Source organism: Sciurus vulgaris, assembly GCF_902686455.1.
Source record: "Sciurus vulgaris genome assembly, chromosome: 2".
Lineage (NCBI taxonomy): Eukaryota > Metazoa > Chordata > Mammalia > Rodentia > Sciuridae > Sciurus > Sciurus vulgaris.
In genome coordinates this window covers 3,150,811-3,176,955 of record NC_136462.1, presented here as the reverse complement: position 1 = coordinate 3,176,955, position 26,145 = coordinate 3,150,811, and the positions used below count along the sequence as shown (strand labels likewise).

Genomic DNA, 26,145 nt, shown 5'->3' with positions numbered 1-26,145 from the left:
CCCGCAGGGTGGCAGAGGTGGGGCCCTTGCGCGGATTGGAGAGAATTGCTAGGGGGAGTCTCCGACTCCGATTGGCCGGTGCTCTGGTCCCGGCTTGGCGATTGGGCGCCGAAGCTGTCAGCCACGCGCGGGCGGGGCGGTGCTGCCCAGCTGGGTGCGGTGCGAGGCGCAAGCCGCGGCGCTAGGGGCCGAGGTGGCGACATGTCCTCCGGGGTGGCCGCCCGCCGCGACGCCAAAAAGCTGGTGCGCTCCCCCAGCGGCCTGCGCATGGTGCCCGAGCACCGCGCCTTCGGAAGCCCGTTCGGCCTGGAGGAACCGCAGTGGGTCCCAGACAAGGAGGTGCGTCCCCGCTTGGCCCGGTCCTGGCTCCTCGGAACCGCCTGCGCGCGACCCCGCCCGGGCCCTCTCTCCCTCCGGGCCTGGGCCCTGGAGGCGCTTGGCCGCGTCTGTCTTCGGGAGTACCAGCACTCCTGTCCTCTCACTCTAAGTCTGCGATTCCGCTGCGGGAGCGGGAGGCGCGGTCTAGACGCGCGCCTGCAGCGTGCACCTCGGCGGGTGGGCCCGGGCGAGGCTGGCCAGCACCTGTCCAGGTGGGAGAAGGAGGGCGCCATGGGCTCTCCTGCCTGGGTGGGTGCGGCCCTCTGAGATCTCGGAGTTTGCACTCTTAGAAGTTCTGGAGTCTGCAAAGCCAGGCCATTTCTAAGGAAACGGAGGCGCTTCAGGCATTCCTTATAATTTCTTATTTCAGAGTAAATCAAAAATGTCTAAAAGATACCAAAGTACTGGTGACTTTTGGAAATGCTCTCCCATTGGGCGACTCTGCCACAGACAGCAGAGGAGTGAAATCAGGTGTTAGTGCAGTCACCTGGCGGGCCCCTTGCGAAGCGACCTGTGCGCCCAGAAGCTGGGGAAGGCGGCCACAGGCTGCCCTGCGCCACCTTCCAGCTCTGAAGTTAGACCAGAGCCCTGAAGAAGATGGCGCAGATCAGCACTCAGTTCCCAGAGGCCCAGAGAGGGTGCCACTCCTGGGCGTGTTGGGTGAGGTCAAACCCCTGACCCTCCGTGCTGGTCCCTGCGTACCTGGAGTTCCTGCCCTTCTGCACTTTACCCTTGGCCCTTGTCCAACTCACAGCATCTTCCTGCCTCCACCTGGCCGCCTGACTAGTGCTGATTAAGCACAAACAGGGAGTGCCTGCAGATCCTGAAGTGTGTGCAGAAGGGAGTCAGGTGGCAAGTTTGTTATGTGCGTTTTAGCACAATAAAAGAATTGGGGGAAAAGATGATTTTTAAAAGTAATGTTACCACTCTTGTGTGGATAGAAGTGAACATGTGCTTTGGGTTCATTAATTCAGTGAGGAACCCGAGCAGGCCTTATGACCTGTTCAAGCAGAGACTGGGAGCACGGACTGACAGATGGAGTGGGGAAGAGCAGGGGCCAGAACTTGGCTGTGGGTGGTGAAGTGCTCCCCTTAGCGTGGCTAGGCCAGCAAGTCTAGACTGGAGCTTCTCACCTGTCTCACTGCCCCTTGAGGAGCCCTTTTAGACCATTTTCCCCCTGACTGTTCCCCAATGAGATATTTGCACTTCATCTTAGCCAAAAAGCAAAGAAGCAATCCCTGATGAAATCTTTGAATAAAAGCTTTTAAGCCTACAAGTGAAGCTATATGTTTTTGTGGTGTGCCCTATACAATCTTTTTTTGAAAATATTTCGTTTTAGTTGTGGGTGGACACAATACCTTTATTTTTATGTGGAGCTGAGGATTGAACCCAAAGCATATGTTCACGCATGCTAGGTGAATGCCCCCCGACTGAGCCCCAGCCCCAGCCTATACAATCTTAATAGTGCTCACATCCATGTGGACCTTGTGGATAGTGTGAGAACATGTGGTCTGGACAAGGTGTTTTCCACTGAAGTAGATTTTCCTGATTTTACAGTTCCACAGTTGTGACTGAGCCCTTTTGGAATCACCTGTGATAACTGTTTCACTTCTTACTCTAAGTAAGGTGGCTTTCTTTGCAGTTGGCCTCTTATAAAGGTGCTGGGTGGTGAGGTGGGACCAGGGCTCTGCCCAGGCTGTCTTGGGAATTCTTGGCATGGCTGACAAGCTGGGTTGAAATGCTCTTGGTGTGGTGTCCCTCATAACAAGTTTGGTTCCCCCCCTGGAGGGAAGGTGGTGTGTCCCAGGACCACCCTCACACTAGGGCATCTGAAGTATGACTAACCAATCTGAGTAGCCCAAGAAGGCCCAAGAATCTGAGGGAGCTAAAGCTCTGACTTTTAGAAAGTGAATTTTGAGGGCTGGGGTATAGCTCAGTGATCGAGCCCTGCCTATTGTGCATGAGGCCCTGGTTTCTGGCCCTAGCACTGAAATAAAAAATAGCTTTTGAATTTTTATATATATATATATATATATAAAATTTTACATATATACATGTAAAATAAATATATATATTTAATTGTAAATGGACACACCATTATTTTTTTATTTATTTAAGTTGTTGATGGACCTTTTATTTTATTCATATGTGGTGCTGAGAAGTGAACCCAATGCTTCACACATGCCAGGCAAGCGCTTACCACTGAGCCATAAACCCAGCCCACCATTTTTTATTTATTTATGTTTATGTGGTGCTGAGGATTAAACCCAGTGTCTTACATGTGCTAGGCAAGAGCTCCGCCACTGAGCCACAACCCCAGTCCTATCTTCTGAATTTTACTGTACTGGAGCATGGTCTAGAATCTAGAACCTGCCAAAGTTTTCTGGAGGAGCCTTGAAAAGGGGCAGGTTGGACTGGTTGGGATAGTCCCCAGGTCACTTCCTGTACTGGTTGCTGACCCATGGCGGAACAGGATGCACCCAGCTTGCTTTGAAGGCCTCGTGCAATGCTTGTGCTGGGAGGTGACCCAAGCACAGAGGTATCCGACTGTGGAGAACTGGCTACTTGCGTGGCTTGCGCTGAGTGGACAATGCAGTAGGTCGTGGGGCAGGGTCACTCCTGCCGCTCCTGAGACGGCGCCTGTGAGCACAGCTCTGTTCTCACTGGCCCTTTCCAGAGCTGGGTCAGTCTAAGTCTAGCCCAGCCCACATCTGCTGAGTTCATGCCAGGTTATCTCTTCGGCCCGCGAGGGTTGTGGCTCAAAGATGCTGCAGGACGTTTGGGGAGTGTGCGCCTGTGCCTCCAGGGGTGCCAAGTGTTCGGAAGGAGGTGCTTCGGGAGCTGGAGGGTGGGTTGCTGGGCATGCCACCATAGGGACTTGGATTCTATCCATGAAACTCATCCTGCTTTTCCTTCCCATCTGTGGCACTGCCTACAACTGTGGCTGTCATTTTGACACATGGATACTGTAGATGCAGAACCAGTGGGAATCCAGTGTGTCATACAGGTACTGGGCTCAGAAGGAGGAGTTTTATTTAGTAGGACAGCTGCCTCAGAGGAACTGACGAACATAGTGGGGCAGCTAGACTGGAGTTCTGCAGGTGTCTCACAGGAAAGGGGTACTCTCTTGTGGGAGGAGTGACTGCAGATGGAAGAGGTGGCAGCTCCCACAGTAGATCAAAGGCCAGGTGGGCCAGGGCTTCGGAAAGAGCAGCTTCTCTGCAGTACAGTCCTGTGTCTGGGCCTTTGCTCCACTTGGTCAGTAGCGACCAAGTTGAGCCAGTGCTTTGTGGGGCAGAGGGATTTGGAGGGCCTGCCAAGCATGGCCTGGTGCGGGAGGCCAGGGGCACTTGTGACCATCGCTGGGTTGTACGGGGAAGGTCAGTGATTTTGAAATTGTTTTCCAGGACCACAGGGTAAGTAAGGTTCACCTTGCGAGGTGCCGAGGCTGCCAGAGCCTCCTGTTGTTGTGGAACTGGCAGTCCCAGTGAGGATGCTGCCTGGGGCACAGAGCTTCCTGAATCCCTGTGGCTGGCTGAGCTTGGGTCATGCGAGGAGAAACTGGCTGACACTGTGATGGAGGGATCCTGGGTCCCTTCTGGGATGGTTCCCACCTTTCATTGACTGAATTATCTGAGAACCCTGTAAATCGAAAGCCTGAGAGCAAGCAGGAGGTTCTATGCTTGAGGGCCCCGGATGTCTGCCCCTTGGGCGGCGTCCTCTCTCACACCCTCATCCCAAGGGAGACAGCTTCACATCTGTCGCATTCACGTCCTCATCACTCATGGCCTCTCTATGGATTCTCCTTCCAACATCTGGTAGGGTCCCGAGTAAAGCAAGGCGTTAGCTGAGGTCTTTGGTAGAAGCTGTGCTCCTGCCCTCAAGAGTGGCCTCCAGCTAACGGCACGTGGACACGTGCATGTAAAGCCCTGTCAATGACTGAAGTTTGAAGAAGCCCCGGAGAGGACAGTGGGGAAGGGGCAGCTGCCCTTCTCTCCAGCCTCACCAGGAGGGACGCCTGCAGCCTGAAGCCTTAAGCCTTGTTCTTTCTACTGGAACTTTGCCTGGACGTCCACGTAAGCCCTCCAAACTCGTTTCAGATGGCGTCCACCTTTTGGTTTCCCACCAGCTGTCAGGTAGCCTCTAGGGGCTAGTCCTGAAGATCTGCCCTGTGAGCTTGCCTCTGGGGACCACCCCTCACTGCAGGAGGGTGTGGCCCCAGGCGCCTCTGGCTGGCAGCAAGGCGGAGTCTTCACTTGGTACCTTGATCCAGGTCTGGGTTTGCCCTCAGCCCCTTGAGTGGCATCTTTTGTGCTCAAGGCTGCCTCGCTTTCCAGCAGGACGCTTAGTATAAATACTGCCCGGGAGGTAGAGTCAGCATTGGTGACTGGACCAGGAAGGAGTCAGCAAGTGCCCTCCGGGGCCTGACAGCAGGGAAGTGGGATCTGGGGTGGGGACTTTACTGGGAGCACCTGGTGCCACCTGCCCTACCTCCTCCTTTCTCTTTCATCTGGTGACCACCCAAGTTACGCTCTGGGCAGCTCCACAGCTCATACTGCCCAGCCTCTGTTGGGCTGGTAAAGAAGGTGACAGTGAACTCCCTGCTCTCCCTATGCCACTCCCTGTGGAGCAAGTCCTGCCACCTGTCCTGGTGGGCAGTCTGTCCAGGGCAGGTTGTCTGTCAAGTCCTGGCCAGAGGATCAAGCAGCAGATGGGTCTCATTAGGTCACCAGCCAAGTTGACTCTGCCTTTCTCTTCCTCCGGAACTCCCATTGTCCCCGAGCACTTGTCACCACCTGTACCTGCCAGCCCTGCCTTGCCGGTGTCTGCTTACTGGGACATGTGACTGTGGGGCCGACAGGCTGGTGTTGCAGCGCCCTTTGCTACACGTGGTGGAGGCAGGTTTCTGGGCCTCGCTGTGTCCTCTTGGCCTCCTGAAGTAGTTGCATTGCCCCCAGCAAAGCCTGCGAGCCCAGCAGCTGGCAGCCTCTGGCTTGTCACCCTTTTTCCCTTCTGGAGAGGTTTGTTATCTGGGGTTGCTATTTGGCAAGATTTCATTATTAGTGTTATCGTTGTTAATATTTCGTCTGGGACTGGGGTTGTGGCTCAGTATTAGAGTACTTGCCTAGCAGGTGTGAGGGACTGGGTTCCATCCTTTATACCATATTAAAAATTTTTAAAAAAAGTTATTAAAAAAATATGTTGTCTGGGTGCTGAGTACTGGGGATTAAACCCAGGGCCAAGCACTCTAACACTGAGCTACAACCCCAGCCCTTTCTATTTTTTATTTTGAGGCAAGGTTTCCCTGAGTTGCCCAGGCTGGCCTTGACCTTGATACCCTCCTGCCTCAGCCTCTGGAGTCGCTGGTGGGCATGTGCTGCTGCACCCAGCTTTTGGCAGGAATTTTGCTCTCAGATTCACCTGTTATTTATTTTCTTGTTCTCTTTTCATATTATAATGTTGTTGTTTGAAATTGGAAATCTGAAATTTTTCTTTTAACCAGTGAAATCAACTTGTTTAAAAATCTGTCCATTTTTTTGGCTGGATACAGTGGCACATGGCTGTGATCCCAGTGACTTAGGAGGCTGAGGTAGGAGGACTTCAAGTTCAAGGCCAGTATCAGCAACTTAGCAACACTGTCTCAAAAAAAATTTTTTTTAAAGGACTGGGAATGGTTGTCTAGCTTGTTCAAGGCCCTGAATTCAATCCCTAGTATCAAAAACAAAACAAAACAAAACAACAACAAAACACAACTGTTAATTTTCTCAATAAGTTCATCATTATTTAGAGTAATAAAAGCCTTGTGGATCATTTATATTTTTAAGGGAGCAGATTTATACCCTAGACGTGGTCTCCAATGGCAAGTCTCAAGATGTGCTGTGGTGCTGGGGGCCGCCAGGGACTGTAACAGCTGCTCGCTCTCAGAGAGCCATGGCTCTCTGGTAGAACTCTAGTCACACCACTGTGAGGCCTCCTCCAGGGGATGCTAGTGGTTTCTGTGATTGGCGGATGATTGGGGTTGAGGAGAAAGACAGTGCACAGCCACGAAGACTATGTCCAGCATGCAGAGCATTCCAGAACCTACAGGCACTTAAGGGTGAAGGCAGCCCAGGGCAGAGATGCTGACTGGCTTCTGGAGGCTGCAGTGGGCCAGGCCTGGTCTCCAAGTCCAGACACCAGTGTAGGGGAGAGGAAACAAGCGTTTGTCATGGAGGCTCAGGGTTAGAAGCCGTGTGCAGTTCGGGCAGTGCCACATGGAGCGTGGTGGAGTGGAGGCGTGCTGCCCTGTCCTTACAGAACAGCGACGCCCTACAGGACTCCTGGCTGTCCAAGTGAAGGCACATTTGCGGCTGTGGGTCTCAGAGGATTCCTTCCTGAGGCACAGCAGAGTCCAAGCACCGCTGGCCTCTGGGCTGGACCAGTACTACGGCCAGCTTTGGGCATCTGAGGGGAACTTCAGGGCTGCCCATTTGCATGCATCGCTTTTGTAGAGCATCTGTTCACCAGCCTGGTGCTGGGACACCAACTATGGGGGTCCATGGATGGAGGGAAGCCCCTGCCTTTGGGGACCTTGCAGGCTCATGGAGTCAAGACAGGGCAGTAGGTGATGGTGGTTCTGTGTCCTTGACAGCTGCTTCACGCCAGGGTCTTCCAGGTCTACATGTGAAGAGGCTGAGGCTGAGAGGGGCGTGCAGAGCAAGCAGGGGCAGTGTTCACAAGCCTGCAGGTTGGGGCAGCAGAGGGGACAGTGAAGAGCCTCCGGGACTTGTAGGGGCATTTGGTGTGTGAGTTAGTGTGCTTCTGGCTGAACAGAGTAGATGGCTGGTGACAACTGGGGCAGATACCAGTGACAAGTGCTACTCCTTATGGTCCCTGCCCAGACCTGCTGTCCTGTTACAGAAGGTGCCCAGTGGCCACAGTGACCCCTATTCCTCATCTGGTCTGTTGCCAGGGCAGATAGGCCAAGCCACATTTGTCAGGCCTGTGTTTCAGCCCTAGGCCGCGGCTGTCAGAGTTGGAGGTCTGTGTCCCACGACACTGAGTGCTGGGGCTGGCAGTGTAGCACTGCCCTCTGTCCTTGGTGACAAGACCTGGAGCCACTCGTGTTAGATAAGGAGTCTGAGCTCTTTTTTGGCTCTATTCTAATGTGGCCATTTCCATGGAGGAATCTTGGCTTACATCTTGAATGTAGATGATTCTTGATAAATATTCAACTGAGTCCTTAGTCACCAAAAGCAAAGAGGCCTCCATCTCTCCCTAAGGAGAGACCCACTGTTGAGTTACTGGCTCATTTGTGCACTCATGTCCAGGTTGCTCCTGGCTGCTCAGGCCATGTCCTGACCTGGGGTCTCTGGCAAGTCGTACCTGTCACACCGAGGGGCTACCTGAACACTAGCCTTCTGGCACTTTTGTTTGGTCCTCACAGAGGCCGTGGGCTCCCCAGGGCTACAGGTCCTGGCTTGGGGAGCACCAGTGAGCAGGACAAGGGGGAAAGCAAGCCTGGCTCATGGCACTGAGAATCTCTATTTTCATGGAGATTTCCTTTGTTTGGTTAGAGGGTGCGTGATGGAACTCCTTCCCAGCCAGGGTCCTAGTGTGTGCCACCTGGGTGTCAGTGATGGAACAGCTGTGTATGGGCTCAACCAACAGTGTCCCCTACCAACAGGAGGCCATTCCAGGGCAGAACCTTCCCCGTTGGGGGTGAACCAGTTTGCATATACCACCCTGTGGTCACCAGGGGTTTGTGGCAGGAAACCTACCTAAGTTCGATTGTGTCCTGGTTGTGTTCTGAGTGGAACTACACAGAAAGCCAGGAGCTCTGGTCTCCAGAAGTAGGCCGAGGGGTGCCTGTGCTTGAGTGGGAAGCTCACAGGCAGCGTTCTCACCTAGGAGGTGACAGTGAGGACTTGGGCTATGACTTGTTTCAAGATCTTTGCTGCCTGCAAGGGGACCTTGGGGACTTGGCTAGTGTTCCAGCTGAGGCTACACACAGTGCAACATGACCTTGGGCTTGCAGGCTCTCCCTCAAGGGCTGGGAGCCCAGTGCTGGCAGGGGTCCAGCAGCAGGGATTGGACAGGCCTCAGTCCACAGGGACCTGCGCAGAGGGCTGCCACCACCCCCCATGAGTGACTGCAGGGAATGGCTGGGGGCACTTGATCAGTGTGCTGGGCACTGTAGTGAGCATTTCGAATTTGCTTTCTAAGTGGATCAAGTTCAGTTCTGACTATTGCAGACCACATGGTCTGAAGCGAGCTTGGGTGCAGGTTCCCATGGTTGTAGCTTCTCAGCCTCCCTTCCTGCAGCGTTTCCTCGGTGTCAGGTCATCTCTGTCCCAGGCCTCCCCTGGGTACCCGAGTCCCATCTGCTCCAGCTGGGGTCATGTGCTATGTGTGCAAGGCTACCTGGGGCATGGGATTCTTTTAGATAATTCAGAAAGAAGGTGATGATCTAGATCTGCTGCGAGTGAGCAGATACCCACGGCCAGGAGCCACAGTGCCTTCCTTGCTCTGCTGTTCTGGGATTGTGAAGAGAATGTTCCTCCTCAGGGTCATAATGACACTATGCCCAGCCACAGAACCTGAGGCCCCAGAGTACTGGGAGACGTTCTTGTTCCCTGGATTTCACTGGCACCAGGCCACCTGGAGAAAACATTTGTTTTCTGCTCTGGGCATTGCTATGAACCGGCTCCTCTGAACTGGGACTACTTAATTTGATTCTGAGGTTCCGCCTTGAAGAAACTGGAAGTGTGGGCCAAACTCAGCACAGACAGTGCCCTGGCTTGCTGCTATGGGAGGGAGTGCAGCAGAGGAGGCAAGCACTGCAAGGGGCTTGATCCCGCCCTGTTCACCATGTGACCTGGCCCTGTTTGCTGACCACTTGGCAGGTACCCATCAATCCCAGGTCTGCCCACGCCCAGTCATTCTCGTCTGTCTGCAGGGAAGTTGCACTGCCAGAAGGGGCCGCCTCTAGAGCCCGAGGCTGTGGGTCTCAGCAGTCCCCTCCTTGTGCCTGTTTGAGGGAATAGCTTAGGGCGTCTCCAAGCCAGGCACCCGTCCATATTGGATCCCCCTTGTCCCAGATATTCCTTCACAGGTCCGGCTCGCACCCAGAGTCAACTCTGACTCAGCTGCCTGGACTTTCATTGTATGGAGGGCCCCTTAGCAGATTTCCTGGACTTCCTTCATTTGTAAAGCAGAGTGATACATGTCCTTTCCTGGTCCAGGTCAACTCCTGCTATGAAATGTCATGGTCACTTCCTGTATGCCAGCCTTTGGCTGTAATAGCACTAGGGCTAGACAGAAGCCCCTAGGATGACCCAAGCACTGTGGCAGACACAACAAGTCCTGCCTGGGGACCTGCAGGACCTGTAGGACTCTGCCCCGGCACGCAGGCCTTGGCATCACTTGCCTCTCCTCAGGTCTGGGCGAGGCCCACCGAGCCTGCCTGGCTTCTGAGCCGGGCAGTAAGTTCGTGTGTGCTGTCCTGCCACTTACTGCACAGGAACGGCCCTGCTGCCAGCTGTCTCCAGATGCAGGTGGGAGACTGGCTTTCTGATGGTCTCGGTGCCTCCTGGCCCTGCCTCAGCAGATTAGCCACGTGGCAGGGCCGGGCTTTAATACTCTGTCGCATTCTCTCCTAGTGTCCAAGATGTATGCAGTGTGATGCCAAATTCGACTTTATCACCAGAAAGGTGAGTTGAGGCCATCAGGTGGCTGGCGGTAGGAGCACTGACCTGGGTAGGCCCAGTGGGACAGTGAGCCCCTTTCCAGGAGGGAATGGGTAGTGTAGGGTCCTTTGGGTTCAAGTGATGCCCTGTTCTGGTGAGTCCTGAAGAGAGTCACATGCTGCTCCTGCACTGGTGGGGCTCCTGCGGCCACAGGCCCCACAGGCTGCCCTCAGGTGCACCCATTCCTGCCTGGGCAGCAAGATTTGAAAGGCCAAAAAAAAAAAAAAAAAAAAAAAAAAAAAATTAAAAGTGGCCCTTTGATTATTTTTATAAAAGACCCAAGCTAGGCAGAGGCCAACCATGTGAGGAAGACCCTCCTTGGGGCTCACGAGGAGGTGGCACATGGCCCCAGGTACAAGGTGGGCTCAGGACACCCATGTTCTGGCCCTGCTCACGGCCCCTCTGCCCCGCTAGCACCACTGCCGCCGCTGCGGGAAGTGCTTCTGTGATAGGTGCTGCGGCCAGAAGGTGCCACTCCGGCGCATGTGCTTTGTGGACCCCGTGCGGCAGTGCGCCGAGTGCGCCCTGGTGTCCCACCGCGAGGCAGAGTTCTACGACCGGCAGCTCAAGGTGCTCCTGAGCGGTAAGCACGGCGCCCCCTCGATCCGGTGCACATCGGCCCTCCCATTTGTCTCTGATCCATTTAGAAGCAGTCCTAGACCTTCTCTTTAGAGGTGGAGATGTCTACAGTGCTGGTTGTGGCTTCTCTGGGCAAAGCCTTCAGGTGGCAGGGGACCCTGGTTCAGCAGCAGCTTCCTCAGGTGCTGTCATCAGTGGTCACGTCTTTGGGACTATGGCCCTCAGAGAAGTAGTCAGGAGCCCAGCACCTTATCAGGTGCAGCCCCGGCTCTGAGGCTGTCCTGGGATGGGGTGGGTGACTCCCGGGGGCTGGATCTGCCTTGGAGCCTCTGGGGAACAAGCAGCTCTCTTGGCCACAGATTTGCTGCTCCTTCGGACTGGGCCTTCTGTCCTTTCCTTGCAGGACATAAAAACATTCCTAGGAGCTTCATAAGCAGCAAAGCCCAATTCCTTTTGCCTTACTTCTGAGACCCCTCACTCACTGCTGCCTCTTTACTCAATAGAGGGACCCTCACACAGAGCTGTACTCTGCTTCCTGCTTATTGCACTGTGGGAGGCGAGGACTCCATGCCTCAGCCCGGGGAGGGCAGCTGGAAAAACAGCACATGACATTTGCTCATTTGGTTTTGTCTCCCAAGGAGCCACCTTCACTGTAACTTTTGGAAACTCAGAAAAATCTGAAACCATGGTTTGTCGTCTTTCCAACAACCAGAGGTAAGTGTTAGAGCCCCACTTGAAGCTGGTGGTGCTGTCACGGGCTGCGGGCCTGTCACATAGTTGGAACTCTTCTGTTTGCGTAGATGCTTGATTCTGGATGGGGACCACCACTGTGAAATTGAGATTGCGCACATCTCCACTGTGCAGGTCCTCACAGAAGGCTTTGCTCCTGGAGGTATGTGCCTGGTGGCCTTCCAGGGCAGGAGGGTATGGTCACATGAGGGAAACAGGAGGCACACGCATTTGGGCCTGACAGGCCTGCCTTCCTCTTCCGTGAGGCTTGTATTCAGTCAGTGGGGACGTGAAACTGTTCAGATAAAGGAGGACTCTCATCCTGACTGTCGCGATGGTCTACTGCCATGCAGATGACCGCACTCCTGCTGCACAGTGCTCCTAGTGCTGTAGCCAGTGGAGTGGCAGCTGGCAGGAAAGCAGCACTTGCCTGCTGCCACTGCCTTGTCCCCTGAGGCAGCTGACCTGCACGCTTCCCTGTTCCAAACTTGAAGATGTGCTGAAGAATCCACCTGATCTAACCCTCTTGCTCTCCATTTTCTGAGTGGCTCTTGACTTCTTCTCTCCACTGCCTGCCTACCTTCTTGACGTAGAAAGACACTCACACTTACACCAGCGTCCTGGGGAGCCAGCCCACCTCCGAAGGTCAGCCTCGTCCTCTGCCAGCCACTCCCTCCAGCATGCTGTGGGCCCTGTTCCTCCTCTGGCCACTTTGCTTCTGTCTGGGGTTCATGCCAAGGTTCCTTGTGAAATTCACTTCTGAGTTATGATAAACATGGGTCCAATACATGAGTCTATAAAGCATAAGTGCAAACATCCCAACAGAAGAAAATATATTTGCTTAGTTCTTCCGTCTCAGGGAAGAAGCATTAGCAGATAGTTGCTGGCTTTCTGTCAGTGTCTGCCAGCCCTGAGCACCTGAGGCCAGGGCTGTGGGTCTACCATGGAGTCCAGAGGCACTGGGCCTGTGGAGAGGCTGGCAGCCTTCTCTGCCACTGCCCTTTGTGGCTTGGCTAGCTGTGTCCACTGTGACTTCCTGGCTCCCAGCACCTCTGTCTCAGCCTCCTGAAGCAGGCAGTGAGTGGCTCAGGCCAATGTTGCGCTGTTTCCTGAATGTAGGGACATGCATGGGGCACCAGGATGGCTGAAGACACCCTGGTGCCAAGGGCAGTATCTGAGAAGCTAGGGTCAGCCCCTGGGTCCCCGACTGCCTGCATCCACCTATGGAGCCCAAGGCTCAGGAATACAACTCACTACAGCCACTCCCAAGGTCAAGGGGAAGGTGGCCAGGACAGGGATGGCCTCTGGCAGGTCCTGCGAGTGTACGCAGACCTTCCTCAGCTGTTCTGCTAGGCAGGCCCTAGGACTACTGGCACCACATACCCTCAGAGGCTTGGGGAGTAGTGGCCCTGTACTGCCCAGCATTTTCTTAGGTCCCTTAGAGGCCCATAACCCTGTCTTCCTGTGGAGGGTGGGGGTAGGGACAGTGTGAACCACTCCCTGAGCTGAAGCAGACTGAGGAGCTACCCACCATCCTGGGCCATTAGAGCAGGGCTGACACTTGTGCTTTTGAGAAATGTCAGTGACAAAAACCATCATAGACAACGGGGCCAGGACCGTGTTCCAGTATCTACCAAAGCAGGTGGTGGGCAGAGCCAAGGTCTGCCTGCCGCAGAGCCTGAGCGGGAAGCTCAGCCCGAGGTCTTCAGCAGGGGCCCTGGGCTTGTGAAAGAGCTGCTCAGGGTGCAGCTCTGCAGTAGACACAGTGCTCTTATGGTGGTCAGGCCTCTTCAGTCAGTGCACTCACCCTGCTGACCAGTGGAAATCCTCCAAGGTGGGTCATCGCGAACGTCACCATGTGGAAGGCTGTAGGTGAAGTCCATGTGCTACAGAGGGGCCCTGTGAGCTGTGGGCCTTTCCTCCAGTGCTTTGTTCTTTGAGCAGGTGCTGGAGTCAAGACACAGTGTCTGGGCAGCTAGTCACAGCCCAGAAAGGTGGGGACTGGGTCCCTGCAGGCCAACTCCCAAACCAGGGCTTGATGGGATCCTGTCAGGTCTGGGGGAACAGCATGTGACAGGATGGTCTGGCATCTTTCTGGCATCAACAGTCTGCTCAGCTTTGGCCCTGGACTCCGCAGAGGATGGCCATGGTCTCTGACCTCTAGGTATGGGACCAGCCATGAAGTGACTGTCCAGTTGGCCTGTCTGATGACCGGTGCTCTTAAGGTGGCTTCAGCACTTCTGCAGCCCTGGCTGTGGACAGGTATTATCTGAGAACAGGGGCTCCATGGGACTCAGGAGGTGCAGCATTTTCTGAAATTTCCAAGAACAGTGTTCTTGGTGATGTGGTTCCACTAGTTTGTCCCTGGAGGGCACCAGGCCAGGTGACATGTCACCTTTCCCACCCACTGTTGAACTCACGTTCTCCACAGAGGCGGGAGCTCATGTCACTGTGTGGTCCCAACAAGGATGCTTCCTGAATAGCCCAGGGTGGGGCAGTGCTGGCCACCATTGCATCAGGGCCCCTCTGGGCCTCCTCACCTTGTCCCCGTCTTCCAGGAGGTAATGCTCGGGCCACAGGTATGTTCCTGCAATACACAGTGCCAGGGACAGAGGGCGAGGCCCAGCTGAAGCTGACCGCAGGGGAGGACGCGAATGCCAGCAGGAGGCAGGCCACAGCGTGGCTGGCAGCCATGCATAAGGTACTGTGGGTGCGGGTGGGTGAGTGGGCTTAGAAGAGAGCCCGCCTTTCCCAGAGGAAGACCTGCCAAAGCAGTGCCTCTGGAAGGCACAGGGCTGGGCTCAGTGCAGCCAGGCGCGTTTATTTTTGGTCACCCTGCAGGCCGCCAAGCTCCTCTATGAATCTCGGGACCAGTGACAGGGAGCTGCACGTGGAGTACATCTGGTCACCGGGACTAACCTGCCCGCCCCTGCCCAGGCACCACAGGACCTCACCCTGCTTGTGCTGAGAAATGCAACCTGAGTATTTGGAGCAGCAAGGCGTACACTTACCTAGTGCCGCACACACATGGCTCATTAATGCTTCACACAGCTGCGCGCCAGTCTGCGAGGCTGAGCTATCTTTAGCAGAGCCTTATGATGTTCCCAGGCTCACTAGAAGTCTGAGGCCCACCAGTCCTCATGACATTAGTTTTCCCACAGAAGCTAGTGGGGGGTGGTAACTCAGGCCTCTGGTTTGCACTGGGGCCTGCACTCTCCGGTAGCCAGTCTACGACGTTGCCTTAGCCTATGTATAGACTCTCTGTTGACCTTGTCACTAATTTGGGGCAACGGACAACCCTTTGATACTTTACAAAGCAGACAGCATCAGCTTTGTGTTTTCTACTTCTCACTCACTGTTTCATCTTATTAAAATGACGGTACAGCAATCTGTATATAATGCATATGATTAAAACTTATTTTGGAAGTACAGAGCAGGCTCTGGTCTTACTGTGTCCATCTAACCTGAGTGTGAGTGGCCTGGCTTAGTCCTGCCACCAGAACACAAGACACAGCAGGTGTGAGACAGCAATTTATTGTGCACATTTACACAGCGTCAGCAGTGTCAGGGATGGCAGAGCTGCTCCACAGTGGTGTCCCTCAGTGCCACACCCTGCGCAGTCAGCCGTCAACTGCAACACTGCCTCTGTGGGTCCATACACATATTTACACACGGATCATACACAAGATGCACATGGAAAATAAAGCCCAAGGGCCTGTGTGTTAATGAGGAAGAGAACATTTCCAACACAGTTCTGATAGTTTCGAATGGTCTAGTTGAAAAATAATCTTGGTGTATAAAAAGCCTCTCCACACAATCCAGGCTCCAGTGCAGTGTCTGCCTCGTATGGAGCCAGGGACCAGGGCTAGACTGCTACCTTCCAGCTGACCCATGTGGCTACTGCTCCTCAGCCCTCCAGCCGCTTTGTCTGAACTGGTCCCTGCCCTGCCCCCTCCACACAGACCTTGATCCATCCTGGCTCAGAGTGGAGTCTGACTCAGAACAAAAACAGATTCAAGCTGTGCAGCCAGAGGCTGTAGCAATCCAGATCAAGCTGGACATCCAATCATCTGTGCAGGGGGACCCCTGGGGGATATCCACAGGGGCAACCTCGGTACAGTTTCCACACAGTAGCTCCTTTGGTAGTAAAAGGAAGAACTGTGGGTTGGTGAGGAAGGGTGGTGGGCTCTGGGGCTCTTGGAGGTGGGCTGCAGTGGGGCACCTGGCAGCAGCTTGGCTTCATGGTGGGGGTATAAGAGGTGGCCTCAGGGCCAGGCCAGGTCAGAGTTTTATCTTCACTGGCAACCAAGAGGGGTCCTAATAATTACAGGGCTTCTTATTGGCAATAGGGGTGGGAATTCTGAAAGCTGGGTATTTATTTGGATTTACAGTAATTGGCAAAATTCAGTCCTCTTGGAGGCAAAAGTACCTCTCCCAGCTGTGGCAGACTGGAGAAGGCCTCACCTGGGAAGTGCAGGAATTCACATTGTGGGCGCTGTCTGCTAAAGTGAGCACCATGAGGCCATCTTAGCATCAGCTTTCCTGGGACAGCTGATCCTCTCCAGCAGCTCCTGGGAGCCAGCAAGACTATGGTGCTCCAGGGGAAAGCTAAGCAAGTGTTCGCTGCCGAGGCTTGATCCGTGGATACAGCTGGGAAGCAATGGACACATTTGGGGTGAGCACGAACTGGTCTCCAGGGCCTTTCACACCTGCCTCTGCACGCCACCCAGAAGGCTTGTCCTCCCAAGTCTGAACATGGCTGTCCCCTCTCTGAGACTTCCCAAACTACCATTTCAAAGGGTTCCACCCCAGAGTAAGCTGCCCCTATCTTTCTGGCAGCACATCATACCACCCTAAATGGTGTCACTATCTGCTAAGCCCTTGAGGGCATAAGCTCCCTCAGGGCAGGTGTCTTGCAGTGGATGAGGAGCATGTGATAGTCCTGTCACGCCATACAGGAGAAGCCAGCAGGGTGTCCCTCTGCCAAAGGACTGGTGCCACCCACCATGAAGGAGACAGAGCTGGCAACCTGCAGAGTCTGGCCTCCCCTGCCTGTCCAGATGGGGAAGGTCTAGGTGGGTGGCCCAGCTGCTTGCCAAAGTGTGCCGTGAGCAGCACACGCTGGCTAGCAGCCAGCCAGTGCCCCTGGTCTCCACATGGGGTGGGTGCAGGCCAGTTGCCTCCAGGGGCTCTGCCTGAATCCCAGTGCTCCAACTCTGCAAAGCAGGGGCTTGCCCGTGTGCAGAGCAGTCTGCTAAGGCTTGAAGAAAGGTGGCCTCCTGCCCTGGTCCCCAACAGAACCAGACCCCATGCCATGCAGTGGATCCTGTGACTGGCACAAGTACACAAAGCCAGCTGACTTTTTAACATAACCTCGTAGTGCGCCAAGTGCTTACCCCCAGCAGGTTTTTGGGCACGTAGCCCTCCTGGTCCCCAAGCCGAGCCCACCACCAGTCAGTCTCGCTGTCATCCTTGCGCCTCAGGACTGTGATGGCATCACCTTCGTGGAAGGACAGCTCGTCGCTGTTCTGGGCCTCGTAGTCCCACAGGGCGTACACCGCACCTTTATTCATCACCCCCAGCTTCTCCTGCACCCCTGGGACCAGAGAGCCACAGTGAGGCCTTGCCAGAGGGCAGTCCAGAGAAAGCAGCCCACCAAGGAACAAGGCGGACACTGCTGCTCAAGGTGGCTCCCAGTGGGCCGCAGGCCAGTGAGGTTAGAGACCAGGGCCACTCCACCCTACACTCTTCTAAGGTCCAGCTGCTGCCTCTTGGCTTACTGCACACAACCTCCTCTCCATCCTGTAAGACAGACAGTACACCTGTCCCTCTGTATCCAGAAGGATGGTTCCAGAACCCCTGCAGACACCAAAATCCTCAGGTGCTCAAGTCCTTCTTGACAAAATGGCAGTGGTGTTCACATAAAACCTACACGCATCCTTCCATGAACATCATCTCTAGATTACTTGTAATACCTGAGGCCAGGTAAGTAGGTTGAGAGAGTAACAAGAAAAAGAGTCTATATATTCAGCACAGATGCCACTTTTTTCAAATAGTCTTTCCTTTTTCTTTTTTTTTTTTTATACTGGGAATTGAACACAGAAGCACTTTGTCACTAAATTATATCCCCAGTCCTTTTTATTTATTTTTTTTAAATTTTGAGACAGGTCCTTGCTAAGTTTCTGAGGCTGGCCTCAAACTTGGAATTCTCCTATCTCAGGCTCCTGAATTGCTGGGATTATAGGTGTGCATCACCATGCCTGGTTTTTCTATTACTATAATAATTATTATTTTGGTACTAGGGATTGACCACTGCGCCACATCCCCAGCCCTATTTTGTATTTTTTTTTTTTTTTCTCTTAATTTAGAGACAGGGTCTCACTGAGTTGCTTAGTGCCTCACCATTGCTGAGGTTAGCTTTGAACTCGCGATCCTCCTGACTCAGCCTCCCAGCTACTGGGATACAGGCGTGAACCACCACGTCTGGCTTCAACTATTTTGATCCATGGTAGGTTGAATCCAGATGTGGAACTCATGGATAGGAAGGGTCATCTATTTCTGAAATCCTGGTTCCAAAAGTAAAGGTGTGTTGTTCTAAAGGGCATTTTTAAAGATGAAACTTAAAACTCATACCTAGAACAAATTTTCAGAAGTTGGCAGCTAAGCTCCTGACCCTGTGCTGTGCTGCAGAGTGAATGCATGGCCAAGCACTAGAAGGAGTGCCCTGAGAAAGGGCCTTCTGTGCTTCCAGAGGCCAGCGTGGTCACAACGGGAGCTGTCCTCCCTCAGTAGGTGGGCCATGACTGCAGTCTCAGCCAGACTCACCTGGGGTTCTTGTGTCCTGTCACCTGGCTCTTTGACACTATCCCAGGACCCAACACAGAGCTGAACACGTGTGAAATGAATGCCTGTGAATCCTACCCTTGGAATAGAGAAGACATCTCGGCTCTGGGGCAGCCTAACCCTGGCTACAGCAGCTTGATTAGGGGTAGAGCTGCATCTATCAAATGGTTCAGGGGACAAGTGGCCAACCCCAGCCAGCGCAGGATGGAGAGGCCCTGCTCACTGCAAGTGCTGGTGCACCCCAGCAGCCAGTGAACAGATGAGTGCTGCCCCACCATCCATACACCCAACTCCTGTGCCCCATAGGGAACCTCCGTGCAAAGCACAGTGAGGTCATTTTTACTTTTTAGCAATGGCACACACTCCTCCTACCAACGTGGATAGCCCAACGTGTTTGCAGGAGTGAGCCAGCAGTGTGCCTGCCTTTCAAATGAGGACTTCCCGGCTGCTGCGGAGACTGGGAGGGCTCAAGCACACTGGACTCTAGGCCCTCTCTGGTCACTGGGAGTTACCACCGCAGCACCACTGCATACAGGGCTGTCTTGCCCAGGGGAAGAAGCCAAGGTGCAGCAGACACTCCACGTACCATAGAGGAACTGGGAGCACTGTATGTAGCCTTCTTCCATCTCCTCACACTTGTCTGCAGCTGTCTCAATGTCACTGATGGTTGAAGCAAAGATGGCAGCACCGCTCTCGACCAGCTGCTTGCAGAGGTGTACACTGTTGCAAGAGGCTGCACAGTGCAGTGGTGTCCTGGAACCAGAGGGGTGAGGGTGCAGGTCTGGTGCCATCCAGGGCCACCTGGCTCCTGTGTAATGCAACCCTAGAAGGATCCTCACAAAGGTGCCATGCCTTCATGCTGGGCAAGTTTGTGTGTGGTTTTTAAAGGTCTGACCTCCACTGATGGATCGTGGGCCACATAGCAATTTTTGAAAAGGGGGTGGGCAGGGAGTAGTTTAAGGAACAACTTATAAATAGGTGCTCACGGCACAGAAATGTCAATGTACTTTACCATTCTAAAGTGGACATTTACAAATGGCTAAGATGGCAACTCTTATGGGTAGTTTATAATAATTTTTTTTTTAAAGACAAACAGCACAGTAAGAACTGGGTTCAAAATACCCCCAGTGAGACCATGAGCCCTGCACAGCAGCAGAGTCCTTATTCTGAAGGCAAATGGAAACAAGAACAAACACACATAAACCTCTAACAAAGAGGGCTTTCAGGAGTTACTTTTCACATATTCATAATATGTGAATTTGTATTTCATATAAAATATCTGAAAAAAGGAAGAGTGACTAATAAGGAGAAAGTTTAGACTGTCGTTAAGGCATCCGAAGAATATACACACAACTACGTTTCTAATAAAATTTTTAAAAAAGCTAGAAAGATACAAAACAGGGCTGGGGTTGTGGCTCAGTGGTAGAGCACTTGCCTAGGACATGTGGGGCACTGGGTTCGATCCTCAGCACCACATAAAAATAAATAAAATAAAGGTATTGTGTTCATCTACAACTAACAAATATTAAAAAAAAAAAGATACAAAACAAAATGCTGACAAACAGCTATCTTTTGGGGAATGAACTGATGGGTATTCTTGCTGTTCTTCTCCATACTTCCCTATTTTCTAGAACATGTATATTTTCCTTTTGTAAGATGGGAGAAAGTGAATCCCAACCTCCACCCCCAGGGGCCCTCACCATCCATCACTGTCAGCAGCATTCACGTTGACGCCAAAGTCCAGCAGGAACTTCACGATATGATGGTGGCCAGCACACACTGCGTTGTGCAGTGGGGTGATCCCTTCATCATTGGGCTTGCTGGGGTCCTCCACCTAGGACAAGGACGTGGGACACTTCAGAGTTAGTCCCCCATTCCCCATAGCACCCAAGGGGGTGTGGCTCACCTCATAGATTATCCTCTGCACCAGATCAAACTCTCCTTCCAAAGAAGCATCTAGAAGCAGTGCCAGGGGGTTGAAGCGTACTCTCAGCCCATGGCCTGTCCGCTCGGAGTTGGGTTTCTTCAGGTTGGTTCGCTTGCTCTGTGGGAAGGAAGCACGTTTTCAATGTCCAGGTGACCTACAAAGCAAGGGCCAGTCCAAGACCTACACCTGTGGGAAGGAGCAGCAGGAACTAAACCCTAAGGCAGTGGCTCTCCAAGAGCAGCCCAGGGGCCACTTGAGGAGGACACTGGTATGGGCTTGAGCTCCTGGCTATGCTCACAGAGGGCAATAGCTGGTTTGGGTTGCTAGCCCACTTCCTGTTAGAAGACCCCATGAAAGGGAATGTGGTCTATGACAGCCAGCTGCTACGCAGATGCAGGCCCAAGGGAGCTGGCAGCTTGTCCCTGTGGACACAAAACATAGCCAACAGCTGTAGCACTGAGAGATCCCAGGCGAGAGGACCTGCTGAATCTTGAGAGGATGCCCATCCTCTCTCTGCCCCATCAACACTGACTCGCCCCAGGGGTCTCTGTCCAGAATCCTTCCCTTTGCCCATTTCCCAGGTCCCAATGGCAACCCCCAGGGGCACTGTGCATCCCTCCTTTGTGCCCCTTGGCTTTCCATCCCCTGATGGCCCTCTCCCCAGCCTAACTGTGGGCAGCAGGCACACGCCCAACTCCTCACAAGGAGAATGCTGAGAGGAGCCCTGCTTTGGTCTCACAGGGACACCCACCACCGAGGCTGCTGGCGGGTGGATGGCAGGGGGAGGAGGTGCCGGAGGGACATGTTCTTCGCCTGGAGATGGGGCCTCAGCCACAGGGCTCGGGATCTGTTCTGTGGAGGGGACGGTGGCCACATTGTTGTTGTTATCCTCCGCAGGCTCAGCAGTTTGGTGGGTGGTTTGGGGACGGATGAGTTCCTCGGGTTCAGGGGAAGGTAATTCATTGTCGTTGGCATCTGAGGATGGGGCAGGCTCCTCAGGCAGTGGGGCTGTGGGCTGGGCAGAGGTGGGCTCATCCAGGTTACCATTGGTGTTGGTGTTTCCATTGTCCACATCGGCCAAGGTACCTACAAAGTCCTGTGAGGGGCTGGGCTGGTAGAAAGGGGTGCCCTCCATGCCACCAGCCAGGGTGTTGAAGCGCTGGTACAGCAGCTTTTGGATGTTGGGTCCGCTGGGGCCCTCTGGCTCCGTGATGGAGCTGCGCTTCTTCAGGGGCCGGGGTGCATTGGCCAGCTTCCTCCGCAGGGCCTCCAGGTCCGCGTCACTCTGGTAGCGCAGCGGTGAGTGCACGATGGGTGTGAGCTTGGTGGGGCTGAGTGGCCGTGGCAGACTCTCCACTGCACTACCTTCTCCAGGCGCAGCTGGGCCCTCCTGCTCTGGCTCTTTCTCAGCACATTCTGAAGATGGCTGAGGCTGTGCCGTGCCTATGCCCACTGACCCATGAAGAAACGGTAAGGGTGATGGAGATGTTGACCCCGATGGTAGGACAGGCTTGCCATACACTGGAAGAGACACAGAGAATAGGGCTCAATTTCAACTTGCTCCTGGGTCTTGGGCCCAGTTCCTGAGCACCGATTCCATGAGAGATGGGCTCCTCCTCTGGCTCCTGTGTAGTGGTTTTTATATTGGAGTTTCTAGAATTGGGTTTTTTCAAAGGAAGAAAAGGCTGCTGATCTGACTTGCCGCCCTCAATAAGCCTGCTTTGTTTTCCAGCCAAGGGAAAGTATGAAGCTGTTGCGCTCATCTCTGAACCTTAGACAGACTCGGACGACATGAGGACACTTGCCTCCAGGGAGCAGAAAGGTGGGACCTGGCAGCCCAGGAGCTTCCCCCGGGGCCAGAATCCGGCCCACAGGTAACACTGCACACCCAGCAACCCATGAACCATGAGTTCTGGACACTGCAGACAATCCCTGAGAATGCCTGAGGCAGCCCAACCCAGAACTGCCCCACAGGATCCTCCTGGAAGGGTCAGAGTCACCATCAGCTCTGGGTGTATGAAACTGAACTATACTCGCTCATCTGCCTTCCAAGAAGGGCCTCAACTCACCCTTTCCAGAGCTTTTCTCCCCCATGGGCTGGGGACCCTCCTAAGGAGTAACACCCTCCTCAACTCACCCACTCCCAGGTCACAGCCAGGAAGCCCAGAGGACCAGTGGTCAAGTCTCACCCTTGGCCCCTACTCACCAGATAGCTTCTGGCACAAGCTACCATGAAGCAGGAAGAAAAATGAAATTCCTAGAATCTCATCCTTCCAGGAGCTGGATTTCTATGTGGTGTGTGAAGGTGGTCAGACAGGCAGTCAGAGAGCTACAAAGTGCCTGCTGTGTTTCATCTTGTCCTTTCATCTCACCCGATGCCCACGGACATACTTATGTAAGAAATGTAAGAACTATGCTTCATCCTAAACAGCAAGTGGCTCCAACATAAGGATGTGGATCTGTACTCTTTTTTTTTAAAGTTGTAGATGGAAAGAATGCCTTTATTTATTTATTTTTTTAATGTGGTACTGAGGATGGAACCCAGAGACTCACGCGTGCTGGGCAAGGTCTCTTACACTGAGCTCTGGCCCCAGCCCTGAACTTCCTTAGAGTATAATTTCCTAGGCCCCAGAGGAGAGGATAAACTCACCATACCTGCTTTAACTGACTTGTTTAAGGTGCCGTGCACTGCTGGTTGGTAATTCTTAGGTGGTGTGGCTTGCTGGAGGTACATGGAGTATATGGAACTTGAATTCACCGTCTGGGGTCCTTTCCTGGGAGATTGTGGCCTTGATCCTTTATCAGCCAGAAAGGGCCTAATGGCTACCGTCAGTGGGAGTTCAGGTTTGCCATCTCCAGCTGGAAAGGCAGGTGGCCCTGATGGCGGGTACGTGGGACTTGGAGGCACAGAAATCCTCTGCTGGATCTGCTGTGAGGAGCCTGGCTGGGGGGCACTGGCTGCAGGGGGCAGCGGTGCAGGCTTCGGCCGGCTGGGTGGGCCTGTACTGGGTCTGGGTGAGCTGCCTTCTTTCCTCCTCTCCAGGGAGCTTGCTGACCCTGGGCCCAGGGGTGCAGGACTTGGGTATGTCCCATAGCTTGGAGGCAGTGGCTTGCCTGCACCAGGGATGGGAGGTGGCCCTTTACCAATATCCACGCCCTAAATTTAGGTGTTAAGAAGAGAAACAAGTTACTCTTTGGAAAGTTAAGCACATTTAAACCCGTACTTGCAAAAGAATACATGGTAGAATTTGTAATCCTTCAAATCAGCTTGTGACCAGGACACAGGGCACACTGTTGGGCTCATCATTTGCAAAACTTAGGCAAAAGTCCTATGCATGTGTGTTCTGCACAGGCCCTGAAGGTGCAGTAACCCTAGAATCCTGGGGGTGATGTGGATTGATTTGCTTCACGCCACTGAGTTTGAGTTTAAGGGGCTGGTCCTTAAACTCATGATACTCTGTGGTAAGGACAGGTGGCCTACCAGCTTCTCTGTGGCTCCCAGTGCAGACAAGGGTAGCGGCTGACTTGAGATCGCACCCTGCTTTAGAGCCCCCTCCACGCCTGGGTCCTTCCAATCCACATTGGCCATCTGCGCCGGCTTCATCGAAGAGCCAGAATTCTGCTTTAATGTTGGCCAGCTTCCATCATTAGCTTGAAAAGAACACAGAATCTAAGTGAAATTTTTCTTGAAATCAGTTGCGCCAATCTAAAAGTACACTTTGCCAGAATACAAATATCACTGGGACTTCACATTCTGAGGGAGCTCCATCAACCAAGAGGACAACCACCATCTGGCACATGGAGCTATCGACCTGCACAAACCCCCACAGGTCTGTGCATGAGCCCAGGGTAGCCTCTATGGGAAACTCCTGGCCAGTGTGGCCAACAAGGCCAGTGACTCAAAGACCATGCTAAGGCTGGTGCAGGACAGGTTATACCCACTGAAGTACAGGTCAAATTCATTACACCCACAGCACAGAATTAAGCAAGCAATAGCACTTAAGAATTTTTTTTTTTTTCTTTTGGTACCAGGGATTGAACTCAGAGGTCCTTGGCCACTGAGCCACATCCCCAGCCCTATTTTGTATTTTATTTAGAGACAGAGTCTCACTGAGCTCCTTAGTGCCTCTCCATTGCTGAGGTTGGCTTTGAACTCGCAATCCTCCTGCCTCAGCCTCCTGAGCAGCTTGGGATTACTGGTGTGTGCCACCATGTCTGGCTGCACTTAGCTTTGAAAACTGTTTATAAATACAATTTCGTACAGCAATAAAAAAGATCCTTTGTTTTTTAAATCCTTAAGATTTATCTTTTGATTTCCTAACAGGTTTGACCTGTACTACTTGCACGATTAATCAAATTTCTCCTTCAGTGAGGAAGTCCTTTCTGCTAAGATAATCAGCAATCACAAGAGGCCAGCATAAGTTCCCACTGATCTGCTGCAGTGATTAGAGAGTCAATCATCCCCAGGTTTCCAAGAAAGCTACTGAAAAGATTCGTGTTTTTACAGAGCATTTTCCAAACAGAAAAAGGGTGCAGAGGGGCTCCCTGGTCATGTAGGGTCACACACTATAATCCATGTGTCACAGCATCTGTGGATCAGCTGTACCCTGCGTGGATGGGGACCTGCTTTTCTTCAACAAGCAAGGTGCAGAGCTGCTTAGACGTGGCAACCGCTCCAGCCATCATAGTTTGGGATGGACAGAAATCAGCATAGGCAGAAGGGGTAACTAAGCAGCACAAGGTAGTCATTTGTCTTCACACCAAAATTTGAGGTAAAACATGAAAAGTAAGCTTCTCAAATGTGCTCTGGTACAGCCTGAGTGCAGCAAGCCACACATAGGCTGCTCCAGAGCCACCCTGACCTGCAGTGGTGCTGCTGCATGGCCTGCTGCGCTCACTGCTGTGGGGCTTGATTCCTACAGTGCTGAGGACGCCACCCAAGTCACCAGGCCCCAGCCAGTGTCTCAACCAGTGCAAGCTGTCAGCCTCCTGCAGGCCACACGTGCGTGTAACTCCATCCCCTTAGAGTTCTCTGACTCTGAAGACATGTGGGCCCTGAGGGGAGCGCTCTGTGCTGATAGGGAAAAGCAGAGCCCACCTGAGCCCCAAAGAGACAAGCAGGAGGAGCAGGTGCCAGCCCAGGACCTGGGTTTCTATCCTCTCGGGGTGCATGGCTGTTCAGTGGCTTCTAAAAGCCCTCAGCAATGGACATTTTTATGAAATCAGCCATGGAGGACTAAGAAGTCACCTCCTTTTCTCAGGGAAGAGCTGGAGGCACACAAGGCAGGACACTGCTTCTCATACTGTAGTACTTTTCATTGTGATGGGAGATTCTTGCACTGAACATAAACTGAAACTTCATCATGAACTCAGAAAATCAGATGAACTTTTTTTTTTTTTTTTTGGTGGTGCTGGGGATTGAACCCAGAGCCTTGTGATGCGAGAGGCAAGCACTCTACCAACTGAGCCACATCCCCAGCCCCTCAGATGAACTTTTGAAAAAGAAGTAGACAAACAAAAACTCCCCCAAACCAAAACCGTCATGTGGCAAAGCCTGTAACTTGGTGTCCAGCTCTTCCTGTGAGTGATTGGGCACGTGGACCAACTCGACACCAGCTGGGGAGAGACACCTGTTTGCACAGTGCTGTTTCCACATCCAGATGATGAACAGCCCTTTGTCAGTTTGGAAAAACAAATGGTTGCTGATTCGGTCTGTGTGAAAGGAGATTGAAAGCATCCCGCTAAGCCCATTAGCCACATACGGTTTATGAGTGGGCTTGCAGAATGCTGCAATGAGCTGCAGTCAAGCCTGATGTCCAGGTCTGACACTGTCCACATGCTGGTCACTCTGGATCTACTGTGGCCATCTGTGTGACACAGAACCAGGATAGCCGACAGCAAGGGTTAGTGTCCTCATCGTGGGGACCTCATGCCCTGACTCCATGTCTGAGATTCTGCCCC

At 53.2% G+C, this 26,145-nt stretch overlaps 2 protein-coding genes across 7 annotated transcripts in view; one reads left to right on the top strand and one right to left on the bottom strand.

Moving 5' to 3' along the window:
- Positions 1 to 122: 122 nt before the first annotated feature.
- ZFYVE21 (zinc finger FYVE-type containing 21) lies at positions 123 to 22,833 on the top strand. 4 transcript variants are annotated; one of them, XM_079130055.1, is made up of 8 exons: positions 123 to 339; positions 10,020 to 10,070; positions 10,521 to 10,689; positions 11,324 to 11,399; positions 11,486 to 11,577; positions 12,012 to 12,059; positions 13,973 to 14,115; positions 21,917 to 22,833. In XM_079130055.1, exons 1-8 carry the CDS (start codon positions 202 to 204, stop codon positions 21,977 to 21,979), a joined length of 780 nt encoding a protein of 259 aa, XP_078986181.1. In that variant the 5' UTR covers positions 123 to 201; the 3' UTR covers positions 21,980 to 22,833. The 4 variants fall into 4 exon arrangements, with proteins under 4 accessions (XP_078986181.1, XP_078986182.1, XP_078986183.1 ...); XM_079130056.1 differs by lacking the exon at positions 21,917 to 22,833 and adding an exon at positions 14,256 to 14,845 and having other exon boundaries at positions 130 to 339; XM_079130057.1 differs by lacking the exon at positions 12,012 to 12,059 and having other exon boundaries at positions 130 to 339; positions 21,917 to 22,058.
- Positions 14,933 to 26,145, bottom strand: part of PPP1R13B (protein phosphatase 1 regulatory subunit 13B) — an 87,632-nt gene continuing 76,419 nt past the window's right edge. For 2 of the 3 annotated variants that reach the window (XM_079130032.1, XM_079130033.1), the window contains 9 exons: positions 25,947 to 26,051; positions 23,666 to 23,835; positions 22,840 to 23,341; positions 20,936 to 21,705; positions 20,164 to 20,301; positions 19,958 to 20,091; positions 18,844 to 19,010; positions 16,811 to 17,010; positions 14,933 to 16,064 (listed from right to left, as the gene is read on the bottom strand). In XM_079130032.1, the coding sequence (XP_078986158.1) occupies positions 16,023 to 16,064; positions 16,811 to 17,010; positions 18,844 to 19,010; positions 19,958 to 20,091; positions 20,164 to 20,301; positions 20,936 to 21,705; positions 22,840 to 23,341; positions 23,666 to 23,835; positions 25,947 to 26,051 (2,228 nt within the window). In that variant the 3' untranslated portion in view covers positions 14,933 to 16,022. The remainder of the gene's footprint in view (positions 16,065 to 16,810; positions 17,011 to 18,843; positions 19,011 to 19,957; positions 20,092 to 20,163; positions 20,302 to 20,935; positions 21,706 to 22,839; positions 23,342 to 23,665; positions 23,836 to 25,946; positions 26,052 to 26,145) is intronic. The other variant, XM_079130034.1, reaches the window with a different exon arrangement.